At 49.4% G+C, this 22,009-nt stretch overlaps 1 protein-coding gene across 3 annotated transcripts in view; it reads right to left on the bottom strand.

Moving 5' to 3' along the window:
• Positions 1–387: 387 nt before the first annotated feature.
• Positions 388–22,009, bottom strand: part of EXTL3 (exostosin like glycosyltransferase 3) — a 98,477-nt gene continuing 76,855 nt past the window's right edge. For all 3 annotated transcript variants that reach the window (XM_084767183.1, XM_084767182.1, XM_084767184.1), the window contains 4 exons: positions 17,108–17,235; positions 9,351–9,495; positions 5,755–5,883; positions 388–3,159 (listed from right to left, as the gene is read on the bottom strand). In XM_084767183.1, coding sequence (XP_084623309.1) covers positions 2,950–3,159; positions 5,755–5,883; positions 9,351–9,495; positions 17,108–17,235 — 612 coding nt within the window. In that variant the 3' untranslated portion in view covers positions 388–2,949. The remainder of the gene's footprint in view (positions 3,160–5,754; positions 5,884–9,350; positions 9,496–17,107; positions 17,236–22,009) is intronic.

Genomic DNA, 22,009 nt, shown 5'->3' with positions numbered 1-22,009 from the left:
ACACCATGGCACATGGTGATAGGAGGAGCCTACCTGTGGTTAAGAGACCTGTTGCTCTCGCAATGCTGGACTTCAGTTACCAGCACAACTGTCCCTAACACCAGCTGTGGATCGGACACCCTCTTTTGGCCTCAGCAAATAGCTGCACGCATACGCTTATGCACAATAAAAATAAAATATCTATTGTTTTAAATTCCCACAGTAACAGGTTAGCTGGTGTGCGAAATGAAACCTTGGCTGACTTGTCCAGTTCCCCTTGCTCCTGCTGCCTGGCTGACGCTGGAGTGCTCCGAGCTGGCCACGCAGAAGCCACTGAAATCAGGCAGGCGCCTTGACACAGGTGACTCTTTTGTCCTTGCTGAGAATAACAAAACACCTCCAAGAAGATTGAGTTAAAGTCTCCATTTATTTTGTTTTTTTACAAAAATCTAACGTTAAGACCTTTGTGCTCATGGTTTAAAAGGGGCAGACAGAGGGACAAATTCTGTTATCAGAGCCACCACAGGCAGCTGCACCCTGCAGCTCCATGCTCACTAACAAGGCCACCCCAGACAGGAGCATTGTAGGTGGTCCACTGGCCTGGGGCAGCACCGTGGGGGTCTGTCACTCTGTGGGTGGCCCTTGACCTCAAGATAAAGAGCAACTGGAAAAACCAAGCTGTCCTGGCCCTGGGAGCTGAGACTGGGTAGCTGGGTGTGACCTATGTGAGGAGTCCAAGACAGGAGGTGACCCATGGTAGGCAGCAGCATCCACCAGGCAGGCTCCCACATTTGTAGTGGGGCAATCATTTCCAAGCACGTCCCCTAGCCCACAAGCCACATCACCAGCAGGGTCCAACTGCTTTGTCTTCGCCTCTGGCCTGGGAGACACTCAGGGACAGTCACTGTCCATACTTGCTGCTGGGGTCTTTCAGTCAGTGTTCCCACCAGACCCAGAGATGTTATGCTATCCCATAGCACACTATGATGGTACTGTCCCTCAAACACGTGATACCCATGAGTGACCAATAGCTTTCTGGGCCCTACAGAAGGGGTTGACCACAGAGACTGACTTTCTCATCAGGTGCCATAGAATCAATTTACAAGTTCTCACATTAAAAGAAACAAGACGGATAGGGTTGGGGCCCGAGGCAGAGGGACTGTAGGGGGCCCCACCCACAGCTCTGGCTTCTATCCCCAATACTGGGAAGAAGAAGAAGAAAAAAAAGATAAAATAGCAGCCACATATTTAGCGCAAAACACCACACTCTTTGGCTCCCCTGAGGGAAGAGGGCTACTACTACAAACAATAGTGAGAGGACAGAAAGTTGGGGTAAGGAGTCTAGACCCTTTGCTGAGTTGCCAGGAACCAAATGTCCCAGGCAGCCCCAGGTGTCAGGTTCCAGACGACGACAGTGGAAGCCCTGCAGCAGCCTGGTCCATGCCAGCCCTACAACAGGAGAGATCTAGAAGTCAGGACCCCCAGCAGCAGCACCCCGTGTCAGGGCCTAGGAAGACAGACCTGGCTTAAGGCAGGAACATGACCAGGACAGACTCTGGCTCAGCAGCTGGGAATACTCAGTCCCACCCAACCTCGTGGGGCAGGGAGACAAGTCATGGGCAGAATCTCACTAGCGCTCTCAGTTTCCCCACTGCCACCACACCCCAAACTAGCTTATTTCACTTTCTGCCCTGGGAACAGAACCGTAAACAGGGAGTGGAAAGTGGTAATGTGGGGGTGAATGCCTGTTAACTTGTAAGAACTCACTGAGCAAACCACCGCCTCCAGGCTCTAGCACACCCCAGACCTTGAAGGCGAGCGCTTTCTACAGCCAACATGGCTTCAGGGATCTACACCATACAGTACAGGACGAAGTCCAGACGGAAGCAGGGAGGTGAATTTCACCTAGGCGTTCATTCCAAGGCACGTGCCTTGCAGTAAGACTCTGGGATCCTCAAAGGACACAGGCTGGCTCTACACCACACAAACTCCCAGCCAGCCTGCTAATTTCTTGTCTCCTCCGAGAAAAACTAGTGCTACAGGGAGCAGGCACCAGTGCCCCGCACCAGTGTCCCCGCACCATTGTCACCAGGAGGGTGGGCAGTACAGCTCACTGTTTGCCTCTTCATTCTCTCTCACACTCAAGAGACAATAGGAGAGTAATGACAAGCCAGTGACACCTAAGTGCTGCCTGGGTCCAACCCTCGGAGCACGCCATCCCCACTGTGCAGCCTCCAACAGGAGAAGCTGTGTCAGCATCACTGAGGCAACGGAAGGGGCCAGAGCAGATCAGGAGAGCTTGCCTAGGCCAAGTCCATCCTGCTTATTTCTGCAGCCATGCTACTGGGGGGGGAGGGGGGCTGCAAATGTCAGTCCAGGTAACACAGGGCCAGGACCATCTCCACTAAATACATAACCAGGTAGGTAGGTTCCTCCCTTGGAGAGATTGGCAGAAATTTCAGGTGCACCCCCACCCCACCAAATATATATATGTATATGTATGTATGTTTATATGTATGTATGTGCTATGTGTGGTGTGTGTGATGTGTGTGTGTGCATATATACGTATATACACGTATGTGTGGACATATATGCACACATATAAATAAGCCTTAAATGGCAGATGTGAAACTCTCTCTTTAAATAATAATAGTTATTGAATTTAAAAACCACAAACCAGCCGTCCCGGGCTTATGAACTAGTGACTCACCACAGAGTCCCCACAGTCCTCAGTGTTTGCTATCAGACAGTGTCCTGTGCAGAAACCCCGAGTCTGCTGACCAGGATCCCAGGCCCAGTGTGGCTGACTTCAGAATAAAGTCAGCCACCCCTTTCCACTTTCCCTGCTGCCTCTCCCAGCAAAGGATCTGGGCCCTGCCCCACAGATGTCCCCAAGGCTCTTCAACACCTGGGAACCTCGGGAGCGCCTCCCCGCACTCTGCTCATTGTCTCGTCAAGACTGGAAAGGCCCTAGATGAACTTGAAACACTTGGTCTTGTCATGGGGCAGGCGGGTCTTGAAGAGCACAGAGTCCACCCTGAACTGTGTGTATAAGAGGGGCATGTAGCCGTACACCTTGACAAAGAAGTTGATACACTTGTGCCGCTCGTGAAAGTGAGAGTCATCGTGGGACAGAGCCTGAGGGCACCCTGGGCATCGAAAAGTCCACCTCGATGTCACCTGGAAACAGGAGAAAGAGAGCAGGTGAGAACACATTATGACAGCTGACAGGATCTTATGGGCATGGCCAAGCCAACGCCATGTCCACAGTGACGCTGCCGAGCCACCTATGGCTACATCCACACAGCCCAGTATGTATGTATCAAAACATTCAGGGGGGTCTTTTCCATGTCACCAAACTTAATGGACAGCAAAGTCCCCTGTGAACAGTCCGAACAAGTCTCCCTCCAGTATTTATCTCGGTGGCACAACAAGATGTCGGTATACAGCTGTTTTTCATAGCAAAATACTGGAAAACTAGCCAAAACAGAACAAATCATTCTAAAATTATAAAGTCATTAAAAAATGTTTAAGAAAGTTAAATTTTAAAACATGAGAAAACAGTCTATTATTAAGATTTCTACCATAGAAAACCCCTCACAAATTCTGCTGGAGACCTGAGCCTGGGCCCCAGCAGGATGGGACCTGGGTAGAGGAGACAAAGACGGCAGGCAAAGGTTTTCCTCTCAAGCTTGGCTCTCAGTCGGAGGGGAAGGGCACACCTCTACTCATGTCTGAAGACATCTTGTGAGGGGACTGAGGTAGGAATTTAAGTTATTGTGTGTCTGCACACCCCAAGAGGCTTAGGAAGCCTAAGCAGGCAGAAACCGGAGGAAGGGTAAAGCCCTTTGCATCACTACAAGTCAGAAACAGCAGCGAGCGCAGGGGAAAGACCTGCAGAAACCAAAGACAGAAGCAGCACCAGAGCATGAGGCACAGCAGTGTGACGGGAGGCTGTGACCAACAAGTATTACGAGAGGAACTTTCCAAAGAGACTCAGACACTGTGCAGCCATTCAACCTGTGAGCATACACAGAAAAATCAACAAGTGAAGGGCACTGGGATCAGAACCCAGAAAGGGGAATACAGATGACAAGACAGAATTGTGAAGGCAAGATGACTAAGAAACACGGGGAAAGGTGCCAGGTCATTTGTGAAGTTCAGAACAGGCAACCCTGGTCCTGGAACAGAAACAGGACAGACTAGAACTCAGGACAGAAAGATTTCTAGTGCATGGTACATCAGTGCAGGCTCACACTCAATGTCCATAAAGGAAAGGGAGGAAGATAGGCATGAACCATCTCATAACCCTTACATTTGTTTGTTTGTTTGTTTGTTTGTTTTGGTTTTTGATACAACGTTTCTCTGTGTAGCCTTGGCTGTCCTGGACTAACTTTGTAGACCAGGCTGGCCTTGAACTCACAGCAATCTGCTTACCTCTGCCTCCTGAGTGCTGGGATTAAAGGCGTGTGCCACTACCACCTGGCCCTTAAGTGTATTTGAAACAAAATGTTTTAAATGAAATGGTTATGTTAAAAGTAAGCTGCCTGGGCCAGACGTGGTGGCGAACACCTTTAATCTCAGCACTCAGGAGGCAAAGGCAGGCAGATCACTGTGAGTTGGAGGCCAGCCTGGTCTACAAAATGAGTTTAGGACAGCCAGGGCTACACAGAGAGACCCTATCTTGGGGCCGGGGAGGGGCTAGGGGGGGAAGGGGCGGGAAGTAAGTAAGCTGCCCCAGCACTCAGGAGGCAGAGGCAGGTAGATCTCTGAGTTCCAGGCCAGCCTGGTCTACACAGTGAGTTCCAGGAGAACCAAGGCTACACACACAGAAAAATCAACGATGACAACAACAACAAAGCTGCAGCGCTGAGGGAACACACACTCATGTGCAAAGCCTTGGCCCTTCTCTTCCCACTCACCTGCTGCTCTCACCAACTCTCATGCAGCTAAATAAAACCCACATCAAAACACTTGTGTCATATAACCACCGTTTTCACTGAAGCAGCGGTTTCTGCATGATTTCTTTACATTTTTATTTGTAATCGTGTCTGTCTGTGGGTATGTGCACATGAGTGCAGTGCTTGCAGAGTCCACAAGAGAACATCAGGTCCCCTGCAACTCGAGTTACGGCAGCTTGCGAACCACCCAACATGCATGCTGGGAACTGAACTGGGGCACAGAGAAAGGCTGACGACCACCTCTCCACAGCAGTGACCAGCAACACTTCCTTGAAACGCTGCAGCTAACTTAAGATGACACAAAGACAGCTGCGATTCCTTTCGATAACAAACAAGTTAGTGCATCTGCCATTAAAAACTGCAGCCTGCACCAAGAAGAGACTTGATACCCTATGAGCATATACAGGGGGAGGAGGTCCCCCTCAGTCACAGTCATAGGGGAGGGGAATAAGGGGAAAATGGGAGGGAGGGAGGAATGGGAGGATACAAGGGATGGGATAACCACTGAGATGTAATATGAATAAATTAATAAATTATTTTTTTTAACTGCAGCCTGCTTCAGAAGGGAAGGAAAGACGGGGTGTACCACTGCTCCAGCCCTCACACTCCACAAATCCCAACACCCTCAAGTCTATCCAATGGCCTTAATGCAAAGCTGCTGTCTTACAACCTTATCATCAATCCTATGTGTGCAGAGTCCTTGTGCACCCTCAGAGAAAAGTCCCTGAGGTGTGGCACTGTCACAAGCTGCGCTACGGCAAACCAAAGCATGAAGTGGGCATGCACACCCCCTCCCACAGCTAACAGGGCCTACCTTAATAGGGGGCTTCCGTGTGATGTGGGAGACAAGGAAGTTCATGGCGATATCCTCACAGTTGATGTACTCGTCCACCATGTCTCTGATGGCCTGGGGCATCACATAAGAATACAGGTAGGCATAATACTGTCAGGAAAGAAAGGACCAGAACACCATTAGAAATTTTTTCACTTTCAGGCCAGGCGTGGTGGTACACGCCTTTAATCCCAGCACTTGGGAGGCAGAGGCAGGCGGATCGCTGTAAGTTTGAGGTCAACCTGGTCCACAAAGCAAGTCTAGGACAGCCAAGGCTACACAGAGAAGCCCTGTCTTGAAAAAAAAAAAAGTGACTCTAGGGGCTGTTGGGCCGGTGAGAGAAGGTGCTGGAGGTATAGGCAGGTGGGGGTGGGGACAGTCACAGTGAGGATGCACTATTGCCATCTAAGGACTGGGAGCAGCGTCTTGCAGTGCAGATCTTTTTTTTTTTTGAGACAGGGTTTCTCTGTGTAGCCTTGGCTGTCCTGGACTCACTATGTAGACCAAGTGCTGGGATTAAAGGCATGCAACACCATGTCTGGCCTTTTTTTGTTGTTTTGTGGTTTTTTGTTTGTTTTGGTTTGGTTTGGTTTTGGTTTTGGTTTTTCAAGACACGGTTTCTCTGTGTAGCCTTTGCTGTCCTGGACTCGCTTTGTAGACAAGGCTGGCCTCGAACTCACAGCGATCTGCCTGCCTCTGCCTCCTGAGTGCTGGGATTAAAGGTGTACGCCACCATGCCCGGTTTGCAGTGCAGATCTTCACTGTGAGAGCACCTCATGTGTCAGTGTGCTTTCTTTGCAGTCTACAAGCAAACACCAACAGGAGGGCAATGCCTTCACAAAAGCTAGTTCAATGGGTTGACGAGCTGGCAAAGGCATTCTGTGAGGGGCAGTGGCAGCAACATGCTCAGACTAGGGATTCTGTGGTGCTAGGAATGGCAGCGAGGCCTCTTGCATACTAGGGCAATGCTCTACCACAGAGCTGCACACACATTCCACCTTCATTCAGAACGGGGGTTCTTCAGAGGCCAGCTGAAGACTTCAAAGGGAAAGCATAGGTCATAGCATCACTCAAAAGAAATGTGGTACAAGTCCAGGCAGTGGTGGTGCACGCCTTTAATCCCAGCATTCGGGAGGCAGAGGCAGCTGGATCTCTGTGAGTTCAAGGCCAGCCTGGTCTACAAAGCAAGCCCAGGACAGTCAAGGCTACACAGAGAAACCCTGTCTTGAAAAAGAAAAAAAAAAAAAAAAGAAAGAAAGAAAGAAAGAAAGAAAGATAGAAATGTGCTACAAGGGCGTGGGCAATGACTCAGTGGTTAACAGTGCTTGCTGTGCAAGGCTAAGAACTAGAGTTTGGACCCCAGAGCCCACATAAATAGCAGGCGGTGTGGTAGCCCGTCTGTGATTACCAGCTGGGGAGGCGGAGCAGACAGGCTCCCCAGAGCAAGGCAGCCACCAAGACGAGGCATATCTGTAAGCTCCGGCGGCCTCGCTGAGTAAAGCAGGATAATGGCTGGGCATGACTCCTGACCCCACCCTTGGGCCTGCACAAACACGTGCAAACATACCCATGTGCCCATACACATGCAAACAAAGCCTGCATACACACACACATACCACACATACATCTAGAAAAAAATTTTTTAATTTTTTAAATAAATATAATATGAACCGTATGGCATTTTAAGTGTCCTCAGAACCATGTCCTTAAAACGCAAAAGCTGGAATTGCCACGTAGCAGAAGGGTATTTTGCACACTCCAGCTTTGCTTGATGCCCAGCACCACCACAAAAGAAAAGGGCCGAGTGGTGCACGCCTTCAGTGCCAGCCCTGGGGCGGCAGAGGCAGGCGATCGCCAGTGAATTCCAGGACAGCCGGGGTTGTATAAAGAGACCTTGTCTCAAAATAAACAAATAGAAAAATAAAAGTAGAATTAATAATTTACTTACCCCACCTATCTAAAACAACTGCATTTTGACAAGTAAACATAAAAAGCTAAGGTATTTTGTAACTTCTCTGGTGTGTTTTCGTGCTTTGGTGTTCTTTATACATCCCAGCACACTGCAGCTCTGACCAGGCACCCACAAAGAGCTCAGGAGCCACAATAGGCCAATAGTTATGTTGAGAAATGTAAAAGGAGGAGGAGCCAGAAGTAAAAAGCAGCATATACTGAGGTAACAGTGCAAGGGAGGTGTGATGGCCGAGGGTACCTACACTGGGGTACCCTAACGCGAAACCTAATGTAAAACTGGAATGTGAAAACATCTCTGGGAAAAAGTGGCAGTGGCCCTGGAGAGAGGCCCACAGTGGACCCTGTGGCAATCAGAGCCTGACTGAGCCACATCTGAGTGGTAGTGCTGAAAGTGAACAGTACTCAATAGGCCTTTCGTCTTGTGACTTCAATTGTGTAGAGTGAGAGCAATGGTCTACAGGCAGTCCCATGGTCTACAGGCAGTCCCCACGGTCTACAGGCAGTCCCCATGGTCTACAGGCAGTCCCCACGGTCTACAGGCAGTCCCCACGGTCTACAGGCAGTCCCCACGGTCTACAGGCAGTCCCCACGGTCTACAGGCAGTCCCCACGGTCTACAGGCAGTCCCCACGGTCTACAGGCAGTCCCCACGGTCTACAGGCAGTCCCCACGGTCTACAGGCAGTCCCCACGGTCTACAGGCATCCCCACGGTCTACAGGCAGTCCCCACGGTCTACAGGCAGTCCCCATGGTCTACAGGCATCCCCATGGTCTACAGGCAGTCGCCACGGTCTACAGGCCGTCCCCACGGTCTACAGGCCGTCCCCACGGTCTACAGGCAGTCCCCACGGTCTACAGGCAGTCCCCACGGTCTACAGGCATCCCCATGGTCTACAGGCAGTCGCCATGGTCTACAGGCAGTCCCCATGGTCTACAGGCATCCCCATGGTCTACAGGCAGTCGCCATGGTCTACAGGCAGTCGCCATGGTCTACAGGCAGTCCCCATGGTCTACAGGCAGTCCCCATGGTCTACAGGCAGTCCCCACGGTCTACAGGCGTCCCCATGGTCTACAGGCAGTCCCCATGGTCTACAGGCAGTCCCCACAGTCTATAGGCAGTCCCAGTCCTGACTTTATTTCAGTTACTCTATGCATAGTTTCTGTTTTCTTGCCTTGAGATGATGTCTCACTGCATAACCTATCCTAGCCTCAAGCCTGTGATCTTCCTACTTTGCTACAGACCACTGGGTGTGGGCAACAGTGCTAGGCTTCTCTAATCACTTTGTTCCTTAAAATCCAGGAATAGCTTGGCTCTGGCACAAAGGGGCCACAGAATCAGAAAGGCTGGTTTTGTTTTGTTTTGTTTGTTTTTTGAGACAGGGTTTCTCTCTGTAGCCTTGGCTGTACTGGACTTGCTTTGTAGACCAGGCTGGCCTTGAACTCACAAAGATCCGCCTGCCTCTGCCTCCCGAGTTCTGGGATTAAAGGCGTGTGCCACCACACCCAGCTAGAAAGGCTAGTTTGAAGGTAGCATTCTTTCCCACACAAGCTCACCCTTACTAAGCAAGGACCACTGAACACAGCGGACCACTAACAGTGTCCTCTTACCTTGTGAAAAAAGGCAGCGCCTGTCAGCACCATGGACAGCTCACAGGAGTAGTTGGAGTTGTAGAGCCAGGACTGGTGAGGGATGTCCCACGCATGGTAACGGCCAGGGAAACCCACAATACGATCACGTGCCTCTCTCCACACCCTTGAAAACACACACACTTAAAAATTAGTGCTTTTATCTGGCCAGCTCTGAACCTTAAGGACTTTTGCATTTTTCCTTTTATTTCAGTTTCTTTCTCTCACACTTAAAAACAAAAACAAAAAAAAAACCTCATAATCAAACACAAGCAAATCAGAATCAAACAGTAATAGAGCATCATCAATAATCTGCTTATCACCCCACAGTGTCTCTCCACTGTCTAGTGGGAAGGTCACAGTAAGGAACTCCATAAGGTGGCATACATAACGACCTGCTAAGAAGTGGGAGACAGCAATTCCTGCTTCTTTTGTTTCTTTAGAGGTTTGTTTTTAATGAGCACGACACCGTGGTTCCACAGAACATGTGTGCAATTTCTCTATCCTGAGGTTCCCATTCTTCCTGCCTGAGAGTGTAGACGAGAAGCACACGGTCAGCCCAGGCGGTCACACCCATCTCCTAGACTGAGCAGGGCCCCAAGAGAAGCACATGGTCAGCACAGGCGGTCACACCCATCTCCTAGACTGAGCAGGGCCCTGAGAGAAGCACACGGTCAGCACAGGCGGTCACACCCATCTCCTAGACTGAGCAGGGCCCTGAGAGAAGCACACGGTCAGCCCAGGCGGTCACACCCATCTCCTAGACTGAGCAGGGCCCCGAGAGAAGCACACGGTCAGCCCAGGCGGTCACACCCATCTCCTAGACTGAGCAGGGCCCTGAGAGAAGCACAGGGTCAGCCCAGGCGGTCACACCCATCTCCTAGACTGAGCAGGGCCCTGAGAGAAGCACACGGTCAGCACAGGCGGTCACACCCATCTCCTAGACTGAGCAGGGCCCTGAGAGAAGCACACGGTCAGCCCAGGCGGTCACACCCATCTCCTAGACTGAGCAGGGCCCTGAGAGAAACACACGGTCAGCACAGGCGGTCACACCCATCTCCTAGACTGAGCAGGGCCCCGAGAGAAGCACATGGTCAGCCCAGGCGGTCACACCCATCTCCTAGACTGAGCAGGGCCCCGAGAGAAGCCCAGTGTGTAAAGCTGTCCACAGACCATGGAACGAGGGCTTCTGCTGAGTGCAAGGGGAGAAGGTGAACTCTGGCCAGCTTTGAGAAATCTGAAGAAAGTTTAAATTGCTTTCTTATTACTAGAGTGTGTGCATGCTTGTGTGTTCGCGTTGCACACGTAGAGGCCAGGACAACGTTGTGGCATTGGTTTCTCCTTTCTACCTTTGTGCAGGTTCTGGAATCAAACTCAGGGGAAAGCACCTTTATCTGCTAAGCCACCTTACTGGCCCAGGTGAAACTTGCATATCATTTCCAATAAATCAAGACAAATGCAATCAGTTCCCAGTTTCAAGCTGGAGCAAAGCTGGCGGCCGCTAGAAGACCTCAGAGACTCAGAGACTGCAGCTGCCTGGGAGCTCCTACACCGCTTCAGAGCACTTCAGTCCCTGAAACAGGTCTCACTTCAGAGAGTTTGAGAGCCACGGATGCAAGAGATGACAACTCATAACTTCCAACACAAAAGAGACCCTTATAGGCTTTCTTTTTTTAAATGATGGAATTTTTTTCTTTTATTTTTTGGTTGTTTTGTTTTGGATTTGGTTTTGGTTTTCGAGGCAGGGTTTCTTTGTGTAGCCTTGGCTGTCCTGGACTCATTTTGTAGACCAGGCTGGCCTCAAACTCACAGTGATCCACCTGCTTCTGCCTCCCAAATACTGGGATTAAAGGTGTGTGCGCCACCACACTTGGCAATGATGGAATTTTTAATTGTGGTAAAATAACATTCTAATCAATTTTTACAGTCAAAATTGTTATTATAATTTATTTATATTACATCTCGATTGTAAACCCCTCACTCTTCCTGTTCCCACCCTATTCCTCTCCCCCAGACCTCTGACAGAAGGGGACCTCCTCCCTACCATATGACCACAGCCTACCGGTCTCATCTGAATAGCCTGCATCCCCTTCCTGTGTTCCCACAGGGCCACTCCGGGACAGACTGTCCGGTGGCATTAAAGATACACAGTTGTGCTGCCAACACCACATCCAAGACCTGCCAATCCTCCTGCACTGAAAATATAAGTTATGGCTGAGACAGGGACTCCTGCCTCCTCTCCCTCAGCCTGGCTCGCTCCATTCTTACTGTCCCTAGGACCCTGACTTCCCAGTGGCCTCACGTGAGTGGATCACAGAGGCCCTCCTCTGTTTACACTTCTGACTATTACAAGTGATTCTGCTTCCAACACAAAAGCTTCTGTACGAAGGAACCAGCTGAGTGAAGATACAAAATGGTACAGAAGCCCTGCCCGGTCAACACCCAACAAGTAAAGAACTCAAAATGTAAAGAACTCAAAAAGTTATACAACAAAAATGGGCAAAGGAAATAAGTGGTCAATAAATACATGAAAAAATGTTCAGTTCCTGTAGTCGTCAGGAAAACACAATCAAAATCACCTTGAGATTTCACGTTACCCAGCTGTGATGGCTATCAACAAGAAGACAGAAAATGCTAGTAAGGAGGTGTGGACACACAGGGCCCTGACACACATGGCAGGGGTGTAAATTAGTCCAGCCACTTATGAAAGTCAGCTCAGAATGCCCTCAGGGAGTTAAAATACATGCTCCAACCATACCACTTCCTGACCTCTATGGAAAAGAATCCAAGTCAGCTAAAGACATGGTGGCACACACCTTTAATCCCAGCACTCGGGAGGCAGAGGCAGGTGGATTGCTGTGAGTTCAAGGCCAGCCTGGTCTATAAAGTGAGTCAAGGACAGCCAAGGGTACACAGAGAAACCCTGTCTCAAAAAACCAAGAAGAATCCAAGTCAGCTTCCTACAGAAACACGTTTCCCGTGGCGTGTCACAGTGGCCAGGGTGCCCATGTGTGAGCAGATAGAGACAGTGTGACACACAGACACAGTAGTGTTTTTCTTTGGGTACAAAGAATGAAATCCTGGATGGAGCTGCAGATCATCATGTGACATGAAATAAGCTAGACTCTCCGGGCATGGCAGCGCACGCCTTTAGTCTCAGCACTCAGGAGGCAGAGCAGGCAGATCGCTGTGAGCTTGAGGCCAGCCTGGTCTACAAAGTGATTCCAGGGCATCCAGGGCTACACAGAGAAACCCTGTCTCAAAAGAAGAAAGAAGGAAAGAAAGAAAGAAAGAAAGAAAGAAAGAAAGAAAGAAAGAAAGAAAGATTAGCTAGACTCAAAGACAAATACATTTTCTGTCACATGAAACAGGGATGCAGCCAGAAGGGGGTAAAGAGGGCAAGTACATCCTACAGAAGCACAGAAAGGTCACAATGAAGTCCCTGGCTCCAAATGGACATAAGCTAATAAAGTATAAACAAGGCAGGCTGTGTTGGGTGCATATGTCTTCCCCTCTGTGTCCCCCCTTTCCTACCCACAGAAGTGGGTTGGGATCCACCTGTAGAGATAAAATGCCACTTCAGTTCTTGAAAGCTAAACCCCATGGCCTGCATGACCACTAGGAGACACTTTGAAAGGGAGCCCCTACTTTCTTACCATGCAGAAAAGTCAAAAACCATAGGCGACACAGCAGGCCCGCACCTTCATGAATTCGAACTCCTCAGAGCAGGGACTCCTTATCTCGGTCATTCTTGGGAGGGGACATGGGAGTGACTGAAGTTCTCCTCTTAACACCTCACAGTGGCATTCAGGGCTCCCAGCCCCTCAGCAGGCCTTAAGTGTGTCTTGCCACATTAAAACTACAGGCCGTTTCCCACGGCTTCCTGGAGCTCCTCATGGCGTTTCTTTTTTCATATCAGGGGCGGCAGCAGCTATTTATTACCAAAGACAACACAGCCCAGCTTAGCAGGACTTTCCTTTTTCAATCTCAGCTGGCAACAGACTTGCTTCGGTAATCCACCACAGACAGGCTGGCCGGGCAGGGGGAGAGGAAGATAGTGAGGTTGGGAAGGGGGTGGCGGGGGGATGGAGGGGGTTGGCAGGCCTGTCAGAAGTGTGCTCATGCATTCTCTACAGGTGCATCAAAGTAAGCACTGTCATCTAAGCAAAGCAAGCCCAAGAGCCAGGCAGGTACAGATTGGAAGACAGAAGAACTCCAAGGCAGTCAATCTCTGTGAATAAGATGAACAACTACTTTTTCCCAGTTAAAAGTGACAAAACATAATAAAAATGGTTTTGTAAATGCTACTAAAAGCACAAAGTGAACACAGATAAACTAAAATTCATCAAAATTTAAAACATTGTGCTTGAAAGAATACCACAAAGAGCTGCAAAGACAGCCCAGGTGAGTAGGAGTCTGTCTGCTCGGCTCTCTGACATGGAACACACATACTTATGTCTAGAGTTAAGAACTCTGACAACTCAACAATAAAAAGATAAACAATCTGCGGTGGCCTTCTTAGTTGTCAACTTGACTCTATTTGGAATTAAGTAAAACCCAAAAATGAAGGGGCACGCCTGTGAGGGATTTTTTGCTTAATTTGCAGTGTGAAGACCCACTCCTGATCTGGATCTCTGAGGCAGAAGACACTCCTTCAGTATGGATCTTTTGGCCTGGGAAGATCCAACTCTTACCTGGGCCACACCTTCTGCTGGAAGTGTATATAAGGACATGGAAAGAAGTAGTTCCACCCTTTGCCTGCTTGCTGCCCCCTTGCTCACAAGCCCACTCCTTCCCGGGCATTAGAGCCTACTTCAGGTGTCCAGCCTATACTGAAGACCAGTGGGGACATGCAGCCTCATGGACTGAACTACTGGATTCTTTGACCTTCTGTTGTTGGGCAGCCACTGTTGGGTTAGCTGGACCATAGCCTATAAGCCATTCTAATAAATTCCCTTCAGATAGATAGATAGATAGATAGATAGATAGATAGATAGATAGGCAGGCAGGCAGGCAGGCAGGCAGGCAGGCAGGCAGGCATTCATTCTCTCAAGTTTTGTTACTCTAGGAAACCCAGAGTAGTACACAATCCAAACAAAAATAGGCAAAACACCTGAATCAACACTTCTCTAATTCATTGAACACATGAAAAGATGCTCAACATCAGTCATTAGAGAACACAAACCAAAACTGCAAAGGGGGAGCTGGGGAGACGGCCCCCACACATGCACACACACCTGCATGTGCACACATGCACAAATCTAGCTTGAACTATATACCATTTCACACTCACGATAGCCACACAATAAAGTTTCAGTAAATGTATGCACTGACAGGAACATGGGTAAAACAGACTATCAGGTCCACAAAACATCAAAACATCTGCCCTCTGTCCAGTCAATGTACCACTAAGTATGTACCCAAGAGAAATGTTTCCGTCCAGACATGCATAGCATGAGCACAGTACAACATTGTATATCATCACAGTCGAGAAGAAAAGACCCAAATGTCCATTAGTGAAATTGAGAAAGACAATACAGGCCTACTAGTGTACACCCCCTTTTGTTTGTTTGTTTGGTTGGTTGGTTGGTTTTGGTTTTTTGAGACAGGGTTTCTCAGTGTACCCCTGACTGTCCTGGAACTCACTCTATAGACCAGGCTGGCCTCGAACTCACAGAGATGCCTCTGCCTCTCTGCTTCTGCCTCCCAAGTGCTGGGATTAAAGGCATATGCCATGATCACTGCAAGTTCCAGGCCAATCAGAGAAACATAGCGAGACCGGGTCTTTAATCAAATGAAAAAAGAACACGTGGCACACCCACCCAAAGGGAAGGAAGCACAGTTGCATGCTACAAGACAGACAGCCCTAGAAACATAGGCTGAGTGAAGGAAGCCAGCCACAGAAGACTGCTTATGTCCACGACAGGTAACTACAGATGTGAAGTTCAGTGGTTGCCTAGAACTTACAGGGGTCGGACGACAACAGAGTGACTGCTGATGGATACGGTTACCAAGTGCTGGGATGAAAGGTGTGCGCCACCACCACCAGGTGACAATGTTTTCTAAAATGGGCTGCAATGACTGCACAAACATCTACCCAACTCTGTAGCTGGATGTATGAATGGGATTATGTATAAATTATGTTCAACAAATGTCACCAAAACTTTTTGTTGCTGTTGTTGTTTTGAGACAGTGTCTCTCTGTGTAGTCTTGGCTGTCCTGGACTCACTTTGTAGACCAGGCTGGCCTCGAACTCACTGCAATCCACCTGCCTCTGCCTCCCGAGTGCTAAGATTAAAGGGGTGCGCCTCCACGCCCAGCTATGTAACCAAAACTTAATTTCAAGAAAAACATTTGCCCTTGGGTGTTACCACTGAAGCAAGTCTGAATCAACACCCAACCAATCTGTTACGTCACACACGTTTGCAACTGACAACATTTTCTGTGATGGAATAGGGATCAATAATACATTTTCAACAGTGACCCATGGGTGCCACGGTAAATGCCAACTTCTTGAAAAGGTTCTAAATGTTCACCCTTCGGTATTTTACTGACCTCACGTGGACATTTCACACATTGACCTGGGCCCCCACTTCAGTGATGTCCCACTTCATTCTCCTACACACAGTGTGCCTCACTGGGACACCCAAGCCCCCAGAGCACCTGCACAGTGAATTGAGAGAGCAGCCCAGCACAGTGGGGGAGGGAGTTAAGCAGGCATCGAATGCATCCCAGCTGCCTGCCACTGCTTACAGCTTTAGTCTCTGCTATCTCAACTCACTCCTGTAGGTCACGTTTACAACTACAACTTCCGCATCAGGCCCTAGGGCTGGAAGGGCTCACCTTGTTCAGTAATTCGATTAGACACAGCTCTGGGTGGTGCCTGTGACTGCTCTGACCTCATAAGGGGACTCATCCCTGGATGGATTTTTAATGAGATGACTTTATTAGGAGATGGTGAAAGCCTAGTTGGAAGAGCAAGCTTACTGGGGGCCCCTTCCCATAACAGCCTACTTCTCTGCTTCCTGTCTGCACGGCACAGAGAGCCTCCTCTTCATACAGTCCCCTCGCCATGCCGTTATGTCGACACGCGTGAAGCCAAGCACCCACTGACAGGAAAACCCAAGTTAAATATATCTTCCCCTACTCTGCTTCTGTCAGGTATTTTATCACAGAGACAATTAAATAACTAATTCAAGGGCGTCGGTAAGAGAAACCAAGGTCTTCAGGTCGTCCCCAACAAAGCATGGATTTAACAAATGTTAGTGTCACCTCCACTGCTACTGCTACCACCTCTTTCTTTCTCCTCCCCTTTTCCTGTTGGACCCATGTTCTCTGCCCCACTCACATCCCAGGGGCCAGCACTCTGGCACTGTCTCATTCCTTACAAACAGCACTCTGTTCCTTCCATCCATGTAGGAGTAGCTCCCACTCCTACAAGACAAGCCGCTTTCCTCACCTCTATTCTCAGGCAAGGAGGCTGGGTTTAAGGATGACAGACCTGCAGGTCCAGGAGAGGGAAGTAACCCTGGCCCAGCCAGTTACAGACTCTCACCTCCCTTGCCCCAGAGGAAGAACCTACTAGAATCAGAGCAGCTCTGAAGAGGACAAGTAAGAGTTACCCCAAAGATTGGGACCTGGGGCCAACTGCAATCCCATGATGCCCTAGTGGCCTCATGGTTTCTCCTCTGCTGTCAGCCGAGAAGTCCAAGTTGGTTATTTGAAAATCAATCCCTTACCGGAACCCAAACATGATCTCATCATGGCGGAGGTGAGCATCGTCGTCGATAGACAGTATGGCCTCTGTCTCAATCTCGTTCCAGGGCAAGAACCGATTGTTCAAACTGTTCTTCTCTGTTCGGACAACCTGAAATGAAGGAAGAAAACGCAAGAAATCAATGCTACATCAAAGAATTCTCAAAGTGACTTTAGTCCAAGTCTCACCAGCTACTGGCCTGGTAGCCTGCCACTTGCTTGTGACATCTAGTATATGCCTTTCAGTGACACTGCCTCCCACGCAGGACACACCGGAGGGTCTCACACTATCAGTCATTGTTAACTGGCTTTCTCATGAAACAGACACTGAGGACTATTTTATACCATGAACACATCTTGGGAGATTAAACGTGTTTCCCAAGAAAACACCAGGTGGCAGAACACAGCTGAATCCAGGTCCTAGCTCAGATCCACCCAACTGCTCATAAACTTTAAAACGACACCTAGAAATACTTGTGAGTTGATCTCATTTCTGGCCATCACCCCACCCATCCCACCCCTAATTTTAAAGCCTTCATGAGATGAGCCTTTTGGGAAGAGAAAGTGCGCATGAGTTCACCCCTGCAGAGCCCACCTACAGTGTTGACATGTACCATCCACAGCACCTCAGTGTGCATACAAAAGCTGTTCGTTCTTCAAAAGGTGTACGCACACAGGGCTGATTCGTTTTGAGGATCAGGAAGGCATCTGTGCTGGGTCTTCAGGGGGAGTGTAATTTGGTAGAAGGATAGAAGGAAAGATGTTTTCAGCCAGGAGACTTGGCTGAGCTCACGCTGTGGGATACCCTTCGTACCTGGTGTCAGGAGGGGTTTACCCTCCGGGTAGGGCAGATGGTGTGATGGAAGTGAGATGACCATTCTAGCTTTCTGAATCCCCATGAGACCCTTTGCTTTCTCAGAGTAAAATGAGGCTTCCTCATTAGCTGGACTAACAGCTAAGGCACCTGTGGTTTGGATGTCCCCTTAGGACTGGTTCCCAGTTGGTGGCTGTCTGGGAAGTTTAGGAGGTGTGCCTGGCTGGAGGAAGTGTGTAAATGGCGCGTGCTTTGAAAGTATAGACTGAGGCCATTTTTAGTCTACTCTCTGCTCCCTGCTTATGGGTCAGTGTGTGAGTGTGCAGCTTCTCCCTGACTGCCATGCTAGCTGTCCGTTTCCCTGTCACGATAGCCCCTTGTCTCTCTGGAACCGTAAGCCCAATCGTTCTATAAGCTGCCCTGGCCATACTGCTTTATCACAGCAGCAAAAAAGCAACTAGTACAGTCCTATAAACAAAGTGCTGACAATGACATCACTAAGACTTGCTCCCAGTAACGCTGAAGGTGGATGGTTCACCTGAGGGGAGGGGTTAAGACATTCCCACGTGGGGCAGTTCTGGAGAGAGCACTACTTCGCATCTCTGCATGACTCTTTGAGTTGGGATCTGCTGAGACCCTGCTCTTTGCTTTCCCAGTCCCTTGTCTGCCAACTTTGCAAATGTCTTCAAACCAAAGCCACCATTGAAAATGTGTCATTAATCCCTGTTCCATAAGAAACTGATGTCAATTACAAACATATACAAAGAAAGAGATTAGCTGGGGTGCTGCTTTAGACAGGCCTCAGCTCCACGGGTGCTCAGCCCTCACCACAGAGAAGGCCCATAGTGTACTGCAGACTCAGAAACCTGCCCTGACCAGAGAAGAGAGAGAGAAAAGAAAAGAAAGCCCAGCCCTGGTTTGTAGCCAGAGGTCTCCTAAGCTCAGATTCAGTGGTTAACAGAAGAAAGAGGCCAAGTTCTAGGGTAGGAAACGGAATGGTTGTTTAACAGGTGGAGATTGTCAAACTGGGCTAAAGAAAGGCAAAGAGACAGGACCACACTGAGAGAGGGAGAGAGAACAGAGCACATACGGGTAGTGAGAGAAGGTTTGGCTAGAGTGTGAGGTCCTGGACTGGATCCTCGGTAACATCAACAGGGATGGACACACACAGACACACACACACAGACAGACAGACAGACACACACACACACACACACACACACACACACACACACGAAGCAGCTTTTGCTCCCTAATGATAGGGAAAGTGGCCACAAGTGGCAGGTTTCCAAAGGCTAAGTTTAGTGATGGTAAAATCCTATCCATTTTAAGATGTACCCAATTTCAGAGATATTATCAGGTAAGATCATGTGGCCATCTGAGACAGGATGGGACAGGGTGACTGTTCACTCAAACAGCCCATCACCTTTCACTCTGCTGACACACCTCGCATCCACTCGTTGCACTGTAATTCAGCTGGTCCTGCAGAACGCGGCCCCTCTTCAGCCCCAGCAGATGTACACAGAGAACTTCAATTCCTCAAGCTCCTCTTTAAGATTATCGGTTCTGTGAATTATCTGCAGAGCCTGAGCACTTAGCGTGAGCTGAAGGCAAGCTGCAAAGCCAGGCCTGGGCTATTGGAAACAGACCCTCCAAGCCACCAGCCAAAGCTGCATTTCCCTAGAGCCCCAGGAGATGGTGCTGCACTGCTGCAAAGACAGCAGCATGGCTGAGGAGCCTCTCTGAGAAGCAGTGCCAATTCCATTCAAGCTATGATGGATAGTGTGAACCTGGTGACTCCTCTGCTCTCTCCCTACAGCGCGCTGCTGTGTGCAGTAGCTGGAGTCAAACACCAGCCAAACAGGCAAACTCTGAGACCAAAACCAAGAAACAAGAAAAACTGGTGATGAGGAGGGGCCCAGGGCACAGACAGAATTCATTCACAAATACTGCAGTTCACAGCTGTGCCAAGTCACGGGGCTTGTTCTCCCCACACCACCACCCAAGACAGCATCTCTCTACTTTGTCCTGGCTGTCCTGAAATTCATTCTGTAGACCAGGCTGGCCTCAGACTCCCAGAGATCCTCCTGCCTCAGCTCCTGAGTGCTGGGATTAACAGTGTGCCCCACCACACCTGGCTCCCCCTTAGTCTTTAAAAATCTGAGTAAGGCAGACCACAGAGCTTGGGCTCTAGCAGCAGACAGCTCTGGCCTGGATTCACAAGCAGGTCTGTGCATATGTTCACTAAGTCCATCCCGAGAGGACTGTCAAGAGGCCAGAGAAGGTGATCCCAGCACTCAGGGAGGCAGAGGCAAGAGGATCTCTGCGAGTTCTAGGCCAGCCTGATCTAGAAAGCGAATCTAGGACAGGCCAAGGCTACACAGAGAAATCCTGCCTTGAAAAAAAGAGTCAAGCCAGGCGTGGTGGCACACACCTTTAATCCCAGCATTCAGGAGGCAGAGGCAGGGGGATCGCTGTGAGTTCGAGGCCAGCCTGGTCTACAAAGCGAGTCTAGGACAGCCAAGACTACACAGAGAAACCCTGTTTCAAAAAACAAACAAAAAAACCAAACCGGAAAAGAAGAGGAGGAGGAGGAGGCAATAGCGGCCACCACCACAGCCCAAGAGGGAAGAAAGGGAGACTTCTGACTCAGAAGCAAATGGAAAGGCTTCACCTTTAACCCCAGCACATGGGAGGCGGGAGCAGGAGAAATGTAGTTCAAGGCTACATGCATAGCAGGTCCCAGGTCAGCCTCAGCTATGGGAAACCACACCTCAAAACAAAAGCAAAGTTCGGCTTTGAAACTGTTGTGTTTGATCTAACAGCTGTGGGTTTCAGCAACAAAGTCCTGACAGAGGACCAAATCATTCCTAAACACACACGCACACAGACCCACACCCGCCTCTACCAAATGTCAGAGAACCAGGTCGCCAGAAGGAACATGGAAAGCATTCTCATTTCTGTTGATGTTTTGTTTCAAATCACAAGAGCCGTCCCCTACCCGAACCCCCCAAAACTGGCCGTGTCTTCACGCTATGCCAGGAAGGTGTTCAGATTATTGCTTCAATTGCGAGGCTGGCACTGACTAGAGAAATAATACATAGTGCCTGCCACAGAGATGTCTCACACTTGTCAAATACACATGTGGGTGGGCGAGGACATGGTTGAACAGACAGGAACCCAGTCAGCCCTGTTCTATCCAATACATACGTAATGAGTAATGTTAAAGAGTGATAGGGAAGCCGGACTTGGTGGCGCATGCCTGTAATCCCAGCACTCGGAAGGCAGAGGCAGGAGGATCACTGTTTGTTCCAGGGTAGCCTGGTCTACAAAGCAAGTCCAGAACAACCAAGCGTACACAGAGAAACCCTGTCTCATTAAAAAAAAAAAGAGAGAGAGAGAGAGAGAGAGAGTTGAAGCAACTCTCAGTAACATTTGCTTTCTTCACATAGCACAGTCCCAGACCTAGCCCCAGTCCCAGGTCAGCTGGCCTTCTGTTACCATCCTCCACAGAAGACGGCAGTCCTGACCTAGAACCTAACTGCACTTGACAGGCTATCCTTTACGACACTGGCTCAGCCCAGCCTACTAGCTGCCACCCTCCAACAACACATCCAACTCATCACACCAGCTGAGCGACGGAAACAGCAGCAGCTACTTCCACGAACTCAAAGCAGACCACAGAGCTGAGGGATGAAAAGCATGGTGCCTAGGAAGCTGTATCCACGTCTCTACCGCGGGAGCACCAACACTTGTGCAAGTGAGGCACAGGGCACTCACTCACTTGCTCACTCACTGCACGAGTGGGAGGGGCCAAAAGAAAGACAAGCAAGAGGTGGGAGTGAAGAGCAACACAAGGAACTGGTTTTCATTCATTGCTTTACGGTGAGGCGAATGCAGCGTAAAACAGTTTTAACTTACGAGACAGGCTGTTTGAACGTTTCGAGGCAGTGCTGAGGCGCCCTGCGAAAGCAGTAGAAAAAAACCGGCACAAACTAGAGAGTCAGCCTCCAGGGAGACGATGCACACAAAGGCCTGCTCGGCACTGAGAAAACAAATGCTCAGACAGTCA

The sequence above is a fragment of the Acomys minous genome (assembly GCF_964271855.1).
Source record: "Acomys minous genome assembly, chromosome: 18".
Taxonomy (NCBI): Eukaryota; Metazoa; Chordata; class Mammalia; order Rodentia; family Muridae; genus Acomys; species Acomys minous.
The sequence above is the reverse complement of the archived record's forward strand: the minus strand, read 5'-3'. Positions and strand labels throughout refer to the sequence as shown.